This window comes from Pangasianodon hypophthalmus, chromosome 14, assembly GCF_027358585.1.
Source record: "Pangasianodon hypophthalmus isolate fPanHyp1 chromosome 14, fPanHyp1.pri, whole genome shotgun sequence".
Classification (NCBI taxonomy): Eukaryota; Metazoa; Chordata; class Actinopteri; order Siluriformes; family Pangasiidae; genus Pangasianodon; species Pangasianodon hypophthalmus.
The window spans coordinates 1,224,108-1,237,670 of record NC_069723.1 but is presented as its reverse complement, the minus strand read 5'-3'; the positions used below and the strand labels follow the sequence as shown (position 1 = coordinate 1,237,670).

Here is a 13,563-nt window from a genome sequence, read left to right as displayed (position 1 = left end):
AAGAGAAAATGTACTAGTTATGAAACTTTGCTTCGCATTAAAAAAACAAGCAAACAACAACAACAAAACAGCTTTACAAGCCTTACACTGCACATAATGTTCAACGTTCAAGGTTCAAGGTTCTTTATTTGTCACCTACATATTACATACATGTGATGTAACATAGTGAAATGTTTTTCCTTAGTGCCTCGTCCCACAGTGCAACAATGATACATAATAAAAACAGAATAAAATAAAATCTCTTAGACTATATGTAAGAAAGATTAGCAGTCTTTAGAGGAATGAAATGTAGAACAGCTGAGCTCTTTATTAGTTGTAACAAGGTCATACTTCTTCCACAGTGCAGCTTTCCCTGCATCATCTGCCACTTTAATAAGTTCTCCCTGAATACATTTTTGCTTTATCTCACACATTGGGCACAGCTTGCTAACTAGCTAAATTCACTCACGAGGTGTGTGTGCTGTCTGCCGTGTTGTGACAGAAAGCGCGTGTTCAGGAGCGGGAGCACATGCGCACAAGTTGTGTTAAATATAGTTATATAAATTAATATTTAAAATATATATTTCTTATTTAGTTTCCAACCCAAACTTGACCCTTACCCGAAGCTATTGATGAAAAATTAACCCGAAACCTGTGAGTTTTTCGGGAGCAGACCTCTACTGATCTGCTAAGCACAGCTCCAACATCATCTTCAACTTTGCTCATGATACAACCATCCTGGACTCATGATCAACAGTGACGAGACGTTCTACAGAGAGGAGGTCTGAGCACTTTCAGCATGGTGTGATGACAACATTCGCTGAGGAGATGATTGTGGACTACAGGAAGTCACAGAGATGGGCTCACGCTCCTGTCTACATCAGTGGGATGGAGGTGGAGAGAGAGTTAAGAGCTACAAGTTCCTTGGTGTCCACATCTCTGAGGATCTCTCCTGGAGCCTCCACACAGACACAGTAGTGAGAGAAGCTCGTCAGCATCTCTTCTTTCTGTGGAAGTTTAAGAGGTTTGGCATTTCCTCTGACATCATGTCAAACTTCTACCGCTGCACCATAGAGAGAGCATTCAGACCGGCTGCATCTCTGTTTGGTACGGCAGCTGCTCTTCCTCTGTCCACAAAGCTCTTCAGAGACTGGTGAGAAGAACAGACGCTTCCATTGCATCTAATCACAGATAACCAGACTGAAGAACAGTTTTTATCTCCAAGCCACCAGACTGCTTAACAGCCAGTAGTCCTTCATCTAGCACTGCGACTCTTTATTACAGACACTTAGATATTTACTGTTCAGATTTACTGTTCTGCCTTATTTAATGGCACGTGTCACTTTTACATTGCCATTCTACGCCACTGTTTCATGTACCTTATTACATTACAGCATCATCTCAACCACTCATGTCCAAATATGTGTGTGTTCATGTCTAATAAGTGTTTGTACTGTCAATATCTGAATCTGAGTCTCATCACAATGCCAGCGTACCTGTGTGTATAACCAGTGTACCTGTGAAGATGACAAATAAACCACTCTTGATTTGACTTGACTCTCTTATACTGTCATCTTCTTTTAATTTGTTTGCCTATCTATCTATCTATCTATCTATCTATCTATCTATCTATCCATCCTACAGGATGACCCAGAGACTGCTTTCCTTATTTAAGGAACCCTCAGTCATATCAAAACATCATGGACATATAGCTCGTCAGGAGTGATTTAAATGATCAGTACCTATGATGCTTCTGTCCTACATGTTAATTTATTAACATTGTCACTACAATCACAGGCTCTAAAGGATGTTTTTTTGTCACTCAACACTTCTCGTGCACCACCTGCAAGAGCCGGAGAAACCAAGAGGAAACTGGCTTTCTCCTTACCAATGGTGAGATACTTCAATAGCGATGGACATAACATTCATCACAACATAACATTCTGGTTTGCATCGCTCGCTGTTGTTATGGGACCAGTGAAGTGAGGAGTGTGGAGATGTAGGATGTAGAAGGAGAAGGAGCTCATCTAGACCCTCAAAACTTTGGAATGAAGATCGTGTCTTGAGAATGATTATTACATCAACGATGGGTTTCACCAAAGCCTCAGGAGCACATTGCTTGCACGGCTGATGAAGGACTTTTGTCTGAAACGTCTTGTTTGAACTTTTATTATAGCCACTATCAATAATGAAGTACACTGCAGTTACTTTCTGAATTCTTCTCTCTCTCTCTCTCTCTCTCTCTCTCTCTCTCTCTCAGTGAGCAATCCTGAGCTCGGGTTACGATCTGTGTGGTGTTTCTGTATATGTTCTCCCCATGTGGCTTTCCTCCATGTTCTCTGGTTTCCTCCCTCCTCTAAGAAACATGCATGGAGATGGATTGGCTAGTCTAAATTGTCCCTAGGTGTGTGTGTGTGTGTGTGTGTGTGTGTGTGTGTGTGTGCGTGTATGTGTGTGTGCAAGGTTCCATGCAATGGTTTTGCCGTCCCATCCAGGGTGTATTCCTGGATCTGCAGTGACCCTGACCAGGATAAAGCGGGTTACTGAAGATCAGCTAAACCCTCACTGCAGGTAAGTGTTCTTCTTCAACAGGACTATCGCTTGTAGTTTGACCCACTGCTTCGTGTACAAGTATGAATGAATAAATGTAAATGCAATAATCTATGACAACATTCTGAAAACACTCTTATCCAACAGTATCTAAACGTGAACGTGTTTTAGAGAGGTAAATAAGGGAGCTGGGAAAGGAATTTTGGTAAATGTTATAAGAGATTAAAAGGTGCTTAGGGAGTAAACGGCATGAGTATTATACGGTGCAAATGATGTAAGCAGACCAGGCAGTGTCTGTGTTGTGCTGCGTTGCCATAGCAACCATGGGGCCAGCAGCAGTGCAGTTGCTGCAGGAATGAGCATGTTGTGTGTGTGTGTGTGTGTGTGTGTGTGTGTTTGTATGTGTGTTTAAATGAAGGGGCTCCCAAACGCAACTTAGCCCATGGGTCAGTATTTTTATTTTTTTTTTTTTAATTTTTATTTAGTTACAGCAATTATCAAATCTCTTATATATTTTTATTGATTTCTTCTAGTTATTAGCCTCATTATCATGTCACTAGAATTAAGTAAGGAATAAAACACAATGTAGTGGAATATTTTCCCAAAACAACACATCTCAAAGTGTTTTATTGCTTTTATACTACAGCAATTTGACAAGAGTTACAATTTATTATTTATTAATGAGCAACACGTCATACTTTTATCGGTTTATAGTTATGTTTAATGTCGTGGAACGTCCCTGAGACAAGTTAGCTCCTGTTTTCGTGCACATTGTCTCTCACCAGCCTTTCTTTTTTTTCTGTCATGAAATTAATAACACTGGAGTCTCCTTCCATCAATGTCTTCTTTACAGAAGACTTCACCATATGAACTATACATTTATACAATAATTTCTTACAATTTATACAATTTTCTTTGTAAAATAACTCCCATTAGACTTCGGGAATAAATGCTGCATTTGACTAAAACTCATAACTCCTACCTCCGACTAGGAAACAACAAAGAAAACACCCCTTCAACTCGGAATTCCTGCTCGGAAACTCAGGAAGGTCTCCTCAACCCCGAGTTCAGTGAGTTGCATCAAATCAACATGGCTGCTCACAGCATCAACTGTAAACAAGCACCTCTTAACTTTAAATGTGTTACTCTGTATATACTAGTATTTGCTTTAGCGCAGTCAACATACTGCGCTAAAGCAAATGTTAATCTCTATCTCTGTTAATATTAATATTAATCTCTATCTCTGACTGTACAGTTCAGTGCTTTGAGGAGGTGAATATACATCACTCATGACAAATTAGCTAGCTAGATTCTTGCTAACTTCATGTTTTTTCCCCACTTTGTAGCTCGAAACGCAGTTTTGCGAATGACGGAGTTCTGACCTCCCACTTCCGAGGTAAGTCGAACGCAGCAAAAAATGTTCAATGGTTCCAGTTAATATGGCAGTATATTATAGCAGACATTTAAATAATGAGCCTAATGTCTGAATAGTTATGTATATAGGGTTATGTTGATTAAACTGAGGGGGTTGTGGAGGTTTTTTTTGGCCTCTAGCTGAAAATAAAAAAGCTTGAGAATCCCTGATGTAAAATCCAGCAAGAGTTCAAGCAAGAGGAAAGAAGGTGTGTGTGAGAGAGAGGTTTGTACTCTCTGAACCCGGTGCTATGATGTAATGTAGTAATCTCTCTCCACCCCCACCCCACATCTCTCTCTCTCTCTCTCTCTCTCTCTCTCTCACACACACACACACACACACACACACACTATGTCTCTCTCTCTCTCTCTCTCTCTCTCTCTCACACACACACACACACACACACACTATGTCTGTGTGTGTGTCTCTCTCTCTCTCTCTCTCTCTCTCTGTCTATCACTATGTATCTCTCTCTCTCTCTCTCTCTCTCTCTATCACTATGTCTGTCTCTATCTCTCACACTCTCTTTCTCTCTTTCTTTCTCTCTCTCTCTGTCACTGTCTCTCTCTTTCTCTGTTTGTCTATCACTATGGCTGTCTCTCTCGCTCTCTATCACTATGTCTCTCGCTCTCGCTCTCTCTGGTAATACAATTTGAAGTAAATGAGAGTTATGGCAATTATAATAATGGCATAATGGTGACAATAATGATGATGTAATACGATTGCTTTTCAAAATGGCCTCCAGTCAAGACTGCATTCTGTCTCTGTTCTGTAGTTTTGCCCCATGGTAATGGATTGCATGTGTACAATCTGATGTTTATACACCAGGGAAACAGGGCATGGTCCGAAACAACAACAGAAGTCTTGTTTTTTTTTTTTTTGCTTTGCTTTGCATAATATGAATAAGTTTAAGGTTTATTTCTGAGAGAAAATACTGTAGTCCTATCATTAAAAGTGAATGCTTTTTTGTGTTTAAATGAAGACAAATCATTTCTTCTATTGTTTGTATTGTGTGTAATTGTTATTTTATTGAATTATTAGTTACAGAAAACATCTAGAACTGAAACAGGCATACAGTGAAAACTCTATTAATACTGTTTTCATAATATCAGTGTTAAGAACTCTGTATAATAGCTCAGCACTGTCTCTATAAAGAAATAAAACACTTGCAGACGTGCTGTTATAGGAAAATAATCAATGATGATGAAATTGTGAGTTACGATTACCATCAGAAAAAGTTAATTATTTTCTAAAAACAGCACATCCTGAAGTGTTTTATTCCTCTTACACCACAGTAATTTGTCAACGATTTCAATTTTTCATTTATAAATGATCAACACATTATGCTTTCTTTTTTTTTTTTTTAATAAATCAATTTATAGTTACATTGCATGTTGTGGAACGTCTGAGAGACACGTTATTTCCTGTTATCACTTAGCAGTTCTAAGTATTCGTCAACATCTTCTGACCAATCAGAATCGAGAATTCAGCAGGGTTAGGCTTAGGCTTAGGTATTAAAAACACTTTTCACCGTTTAGGGTCTTTCGAGCAAAGAAAGAAGGAATGCAATGCTGCTCAGAGAGGTGCAGATCACACCACTGTTTGCAAACCTAAAACTGTAGGCGGCAGCGTTGTCACAAAATACATGGCGTAAGAGATTCTGCACTGCAGCCCAATGCGGCACACGTTTACTTCATTAGTACCAGTCTCTGTTTGTATGAAATAAATCAACACACAATTCTCACACAACATTTCATCTGCAATCTCTTTCCTCGACTGTGTAAGAGAGAGAGGGATCACTACTCTTGCAAGGATGCTACGATTCACACCCATGGACTTTATTAATTATTAATTATGGAGTGTTTAAGGCAAGACACAACAGGTGAATAGAGTAAAATGGAAAAAAAACAATAGATATTTCAATCAATTTTTGCCAGTTTGCTGATATTCTTATATGTATTGAGAATTAATCAAAATCGTAGATTTAATTATGCAAATGAGGCTTTGTCTAGTTAAATATGTATACACGTGCATACTTAATAAAATTTATTTTATCTTACTTTAATGTTGTTAAGATTCAAATATTCATATATTTCACTGTGAACTGTGTTTACAGAATAGTTTGATGGAAAAATCATTTGGTTCTATTATAAAAAAAAAAAAGCCATTTAAAAAAAAATTAAATCTAATGGTAATCCAACAATAATCACAATTCTTCTGGATTATCCTGAAGATGTACAATTTCATAAGTGCATGTCATCTAGAAGTTTTAGGTTCTGCATATAGAAGAAAAAGATTTTGAGGAAAACGGTTTTAAAAATACACACAACATAATTCCAGAGGGTGGGATGGTGGCGCAGTGAGTAGCATTGCGTCGTCACAGCTCCAGGGTCTCCAGGTCAATCCTGATCTTGGGTTACTATCTGCGTGGAGCCTCTGCGCATGTTCTCACCGTGTCTGTGTGGGTTCTCCGGTTTCCTCCCAGTGTCCAAAAAAAACATGCCAGTATGTGGCCTGGCTATGTGAAATTCCTCCTAGGTGTGAAGGAGGGGTTACTGAAGATGAATGAATGAATGAATAAAGATATACACTAGTAAATATAAAAATATCTTATGCCATTTTTCAGTACGAAAGATAATAATGATGTAAAATTTCATGAATCATCACGAGCTACGGTTCTCCAAGCCGGGTCCCCCAGGGGTCCGTGAAGCACAGCAAAGTCGTGGACGTCAGACATCATAACCCATCATTATCAGAGTTATTGTGCCTATAAATAAAAGTTCAAGAGTCTAATTTCATAATAAATATATAAAAAAAAGATATAGAGAGATTATTAGTTGGAAATGTAGAAAACATTTATTACTGTGTTTAAAAATACAGTAGGTTTTGATGTGTTTACATTGTAGTTAGTGTGGATTATAAGGTTTATAGAGGAAATTGGTACGTCTATATGATATAAATTCACTCACACACACACACACACACACACACACACACACACAGAGTGAGAGAGAGAAAGAGAGTGAGAGAGAGAAAGAGAGAGAGAGAGATCTTCAGGGATGTATAACCTGTGCCAAGTGGGCGGGGTTTCAGATAATGCCAAGGTGGCAACTGGACCAAAAACAGTGAAATAAATATTTTTTTCTGTTTAATTTTGATATATTTTTTATTATTTTACACTTTAAGACAAGATGGACCATAGATGCGATTTATTTAAAAAAATGATTGAAGTGAACAAAACCTGTAGTGTCCTTTACTACGCCTACGGCTACAGCAAACTTTGAGTTGTTGTTGTTTTTTTTTTTTTCCCTCGCTCATAGCTCAGGATGATGGACAACCCAGGCGTCCAATGAGAGCGCGAGGTTGAGGCGGTCGTGGTGTAGTGGGCGGGGCTTGGGGTGTACAGTGTTGTAGGCTGAGCTGCTCGCTTTCATCTGGCCACGCATTGGCGTGTCACGTGCTCAGTGCTGCTGCTCGGCGCAGGACGGGGACGCGGGTGCGGGGATTGCGAGCACGCGCTGGTGGTGCTTGCTGGTGTTTTTGTTTTTTTGTTTGTTTTGGATTTATTTATATTCGAGCTGCTGAATGGGACTGGGTGCACTTTGGATTCGTGCATGCGTGACTCCGGCGTGCGGGATAGTCTCGCGCTCTCCCGGTGGAGTAAATGGGAGACGCAGACGGTGCTTGTTTTGATAGTGATTACGGAACTCCGGACTGAAAAGAGACTTTTTTTTTCTCCCCCTTATCATTATTTTTCTTCTTTCTCTTCTTCTGCTTCTTGCAAACAACTCTCCAGCACTTTCACACAGGTATCAAGTTAATCATGGGTTATTTAAACTTGTCTGAGATTAAAAAAACACACCGTTTTGCTAAAGAATGGACCTTAGTGAGGTCTTTTGAGTGCTTGTTTTGGCATGAGCTGCTAAGCTAGCTTAGCCATTGGAAGCAAAAAAAAAAAAATAAATAAATAACTTTGCTGGAAGAGCAAACAGCACGAGCGCGGTGTTTTTTTTTTTTTTAATTTTTGAAAAAAAAATTTAAAATATTTTTTTCCCTTAATGGAAAGAGAGTTTAATTTCATGACCCATTTCCCATTTTTTTTTTATGAATTTCTGAAATTTATGCAATCCTAAAAAAAAAAAAAGGAAAAATATTTTTCTCCCTCTCATAAAATGGCAAGTCCATCTACAGAGAAAGCTTGTTTTTCGGACGTGAGAAAGGTGGGTTATTTAAGGAAACCCAAAAGCATGCACAAAAGGTTTTTTGTTCTGCGAGCTGCAAGCGATACTGGACCTTCCAGGTTGGAGTACTACGAGAATGAGAAAAAATGGAGACACAAGTCTGGGGCTCCAAAAAGGTCAATCCCACTCGAGAGTTGCTTCAATATTAACAAAAGGGCGGATTCCAAAAACAAATACCTCGTCGCCCTTTACACCAAGGACGAATACTTCGCCGTCGCAGCAGACAACGAGCTGGAGCAGGATGCATGGTATCAAGCCCTAGTAGACCTTCACAACCGAGGGAAGGTCCACGAAAGTGCCAGGAGCAACGGCATCGGAGATGATAATTACGGAGAGACTACACCCGGGCCTGCCTTTAAAGAAGTATGGCAAGTTATACTGAAACCAAAGGGACTTGGACAGACCAAAAACTTAATCGGAGTTTACAGACTGTGTCTCACGAATAAGACTTTGGGTTTTGTGAAACTCAATTCCGACGCTGCGGCGGTCGTTTTGCAGCTAATGAACATCCGAAGGTGTGGTCACTCTGAGAATTTCTTTTTCATCGAAGTCGGGAGGTCTGCGGTGACTGGGCCCGGGGAATTTTGGATGCAGGTTGACGACTCGGTCGTGGCTCAGAACATGCACGAAACTATCCTAGAGGCAATGAAAGCCATGAGTGAAGAGTTTCGACCCCGTAGCAAAAGCCAGTCTTCTTCCAACTGCTCCAATCCCATTTCCGTGCCAGTGAGGACAAGGCATCATCACAACAACCCTCCTCCGAGTCAGGTCGGGTTGGGAAGGCGCATCAGGGCTGAAAGCGTGACGGCTACGTCTCCAGCCGGCCCAGGCAGACACAGCCATTCGTTCAGAGTAAGAGCATCCAGCGACGGAGAAGGAACTATGTCTAGGCCAGCGTCTGTAGATGGGAGCCCCAGTAGTCAAAGATCCTCTAGGCCACAGTCCCAAAGACACAGGGGCAGATCCAGACTGCATCCACCGCTAAACCATAGCAGGTCCATCCCCACACCATCATCACGATGCTCCCCATCAGCTATCAGCCCTGTAAGTCTGTCCTCCAGCAGCACTAGTGGACACGGGTCCACTTCCGATTGTCTTTTCCCCCGACGCTCCAGTGCCTCTATATCAGGGTCGCCCAGTGATGGAGGCTTCATCTCCTCAGATGAATACGGATCCAGTCCGTGCGATTTCCGAAGTTCCTTCCGCAGCGTGACCCCTGACTCACTTGGACATACCCCTCCTGCCAAGGAGGAGGAATTGAATAACTACATATGCATGACCAAGTCTGGTTCACTAACTAGCACTGGGAGCCAGTCCAGAGGAACGCTGGACGAGCCAGACTTGGAGAAATGTTTCAGGAAAAGGACTCATTCTTCTGGCACCCTGTCACCCCCATCTACATGCCACCAAAAAACACCTTCACAGTCATCTGCTGTGTCTCTGGATGAATACACAGTCATGACACCAGCATATAATCGCAGCCGATCTGTATCATCATCATCATCACCATCAATATATCGGAACTTGTCCACAAATTCGTATCCTGAAGAATGCTTGGATATGCCAACCCCGGAAGGTGGCAGTGAGTCCAGTCACAAGGACGACGGCTACATGCCAATGTCACCAGGTGTAGCGCCTGCCGTGGTAACGGGAAACAGCGGAGACTACATGCCTATGAGTCCAAAAAGTGTTTCGGCCCCACAGCAGATTATCAATCCACGGCAGCACTCGCGAGTGGACTCCAATGGCTACATGATGATGTCACCGAGTGGTAGCTGTTCACCAGATGTTTCTACAAACTACAGAAAGATCTGGACCAATGGCATGAACCCCACGCTGTCCGTTGAGAGCACAGAGGGGAAAGTGTCCTCATGTGGAGACTATATAAACATGTCTCCTGCTAGCGGCTCAACCACCGGCACCCCACCGGACTGCTACTTCAACCCCGTAGACGAGCCGTCCAGGCCAGCGTACGCCTACTACTCTCTACCCCGTTCCTTCAAACACGCCAACGGGAAGCAGGACCAGAGTCCCTTGCGGATGTCACTTGGCAGCGGTCGCTTGGTTTGCGCTGATTCTTCCTCATCCTCGGCGAGCAGTGACAGTTTGGGTGGTCAGAGTAGTTCACAACAACCTTCTGTCAGGCCCAAAAGGTCAGAGGTCAACTCTAGGCTGGCACGTCCAACAAGGCTATCATTGGATGCTAACAGAGCTAGCACTCTTCCACGAATGCGTGAAAGCCCTTTCCCGGGTGAGCCCAAAAGTCCGGGAGAGTATGTCAACATTGAGTTTAATGACAAAGCATTTTCAACGAGCTTAGCATCACTGTTTTCACCCGTGTTCGCTGGTAGTGGAGCCGATGTCCAATCAGATCCGACTTCTTCAGACTACATGAACATGCAGCTAGGTTCACAGAGCTTGCTCTCACAATCTAGAAAATCAACGTCTAATTCCCCAGACTATGCCATTGTTAGTCCCGCAGAAAACCTGGCCTCCTCGCCTCACCTGCCTTGTGAAAGTATTCGTGAGCGTGACTACATGAGCATGCAGCTGGGCTCTTACTCTACCGCCTATCCTGATTCCCAGAGAATGCTTATAAACACTTCGTTACAAGACCCGGAAGTCTTGCTCTGCTCCGAGTCACACAGTGATGACATCTCAACATTAGGTGCAGCCCCAGGGAGGTCTGTGCTTATTGGTCCTTTGACAGATCTCAGTGCCTTCTCCCGGGTAAACCCGACTCCTGCGAGAAACCAGGGTGCCAAAGTGATCCGGGTGGACCCGCAAGGCAGGAGACGGCACAGCTCGGAAACGTTTGCCTCCACAACAACCAAAGGGGCCGTAAGCACAGCCACGGGCTTTCAGTCAGAAGACGTCAAACGCCACAGCTCTGCTTCATTTGAGAGTGTTTGGCTAAAGCCTGTTGAGGCTTCCAATGCTGCTGCTCCTCCTGCTGCTGGCACGGCATCCAGCATTGACCCTCAGAACCAAAATGGCCTGAACTACATCGATCTGGATCTGGCTCAGAACCGAGAGCCGCTTGTTCAGGATTGGAGCTCGAGCTTCCAGACCCGGCAGGTGGACCTCGGGGCGGCAGGGGCGGTGGAGGAACCGAGCGCTTATGCCAGTATAAACTTTCAGAAAGCAGATGACGCCAGAGGAAACCTCACTTCTAGAGAAGGTAAGCCTCAACTAATGTGTATGATGCTTTGTCGATTTTAGATTTTAAATCACTTTAAGGGTTAGGAACTGAATTTTCTGTGTGCATGTTTGTGTGGAAAAAGTGAGTGTGAGAGATCTTGTCACAGCATTCAATAAGGAATGTGCATGTCATGTTGTTTATAAAACAGCTCCCACTTGTGCAGTTTGAGCTTTCAGCGGAAAATCCCTTTCTCAGACTTTAGCGGGGTGGAGGGGCGGAGGGGTGTAGCTACATCCCAGGTGCCCTCGATGTGACGGACAGATGAAGACTGATACATATATATTTTTGTGAATGGAGTGCGGAGAACTTGACCTGCTTGCACTTATTCGCTTACATCCTGCGACAGCTTACGAGTCCATATTGTGCTTCTTTGTGCTGGAGTTGGTCCTCAATGGCATGAACGGTTTAGTCAGTGAGTGACTCAGCAGTAAGTGTTGACGCAGTTGTACTCGTACAGCAGCTGATTAATATCAGAGTTCTTGCCAGGGAGCTGAGAGTGAGCTCTGTGTGTGATCTTTGCTTAGGAGTAGAGAAAAAAAAAACTCCATCCTGAACAAGTTGCACGTTAATCTTTATAATTAACACGTGACTTTTTATGTTTTGCAATTCTTTCATCGACATGTTGGTCTGTTTTCATGGCTTCATGGCTAACTTACCCACAATGCCATTTGAGTGCCTCCGGATTAACGCTGCATGTGAATAAAACTCATCACCTGGAATTTCCAACCTCCAAACTAGAAAACACACCCAGACAAATTAGCTTGTTAAATCCATAACATTGATGACACAGTTCACTGTTTTGATGAGGTATTTACATCACTCATTAGTTAGCTTTCTAGATTTCTGCTAACAAAAGGACAACATGGAGGCGCTTGTGTTTTTTTCCCCCCAACTTTGTTGCTCGAATGACTTCATTCTGACTTCTGACTATGAACTCTCTACATAAAAAGAGTGATGCAGCAGTGCTTTAGTCTTTTAGTCTGTCCACCTCATCATCCGTACACTCTGCTCAAACAGATCAGCTTCCGAAGCTTCAAATTTCATGCTAATACCATCATCAACATCGTTACACTCGTCGTCTTATAGATCACTAGCTAGCTGAGCCGAGTCTCTGACTTAACTCACGCAACTGCGTCGTATATCTGCATTGCATTCTGGAGCAAACGGCGAAATTTGACACTGGAATTAAAAAAAAAAAACATACAAATTAGCACCAGAATCTAATATAAATGTATTTAATGTGTTTCAGGGTGAAGTTTTCCTTTAAGTCAAGGTTGCTTTGGCTCTACTAGTAATCCATGATTCAAAACAGTGTAGTATTTCCCAAACACACTGATCAGTGAGGACTTTTCCTCGACCCAGACAATAATCGTAAGCACGTTGAGGGACAGGTAAAGGGTTAGAGAGTTTTTTCAGTTAATGCGCACAGCGTTCTGGATGTTATTGTATTGTTTATATACAGAAATGACTTGTGTGAACAACAAGCAGGCGGCCGGATGATTACTAATTCAGATGCAGTCACAATCCTGGCACTTTGTAGTAGGAACTAATGATCAACTCGGTGGGTGGGTGGGTTGTGTGTGTGTGTGTGTGTGTGTGTGTGTGTGTGTGTGTGTGTGTGAAAGCTCTGTGCGTGTGAACCCTTTATGGACCCCCTGCCTCGGAGAGGCCACAGCAGTGACAGGAGCTGAGAGGTGTTTGTTACACGGCTACACTGAACACGATGTGCTTCTCATGCAGCTCAAGCGCTCTCTCTCTTTCTCTCGCTCTCTCTCTCTCTCTCTCTCTCTCTCTCTCTCTCTCTCTCTCTCTCTCGCTGTCTCTCTGAGGTGAAAGAGTTCTTCAGTGGGCCAGATCAGGGTGAGACGAGTTAACATCTCACCCTTTCCAAGTATCATTTTTCCTATCTCACACTCTTTCTCACACACACACACACACGTTTGCACGTGCACATGATTTTAAATTTTTTTTTTTTTGTGGAATAATGTTGAAGTTTTCTTAGATGTGTGTGTGTGTGTGTGTGTCTGTAAACAAATGATTGTCCTTTATTTTTGGGGTGTGTATGTGTGTATTTGAATATTTTGGCTTTAATTATAGGTGCGTACTACGCTGCAGCTGGTTGCCCTTGGCGCCAGTCTCCATGGTTACACCGTCGCCGCAGCGCTCGCTTTTTTTCA

General features: G+C 42.5%; 1 protein-coding gene across 3 annotated transcripts in view; it reads left to right on the top strand.

Moving 5' to 3' along the window:
* The first annotated feature begins 7,368 nt into the window (after positions 1–7,368).
* irs1 (insulin receptor substrate 1) overlaps positions 7,369–13,563 on the top strand; it is a 19,682-nt gene continuing 13,487 nt past the window's right edge. For 2 of the 3 annotated variants that reach the window (XM_053239642.1, XM_026943414.3), the window contains exon 1: positions 7,370–11,365. In XM_053239642.1, coding sequence (XP_053095617.1) covers positions 8,116–11,365 — 3,250 coding nt within the window. In that variant the 5' untranslated portion in view covers positions 7,370–8,115. Of the gene's footprint in view, positions 11,366–13,483 lie in introns of all 3 variants that reach the window. The other variant, XM_053239641.1, reaches the window with a different exon arrangement.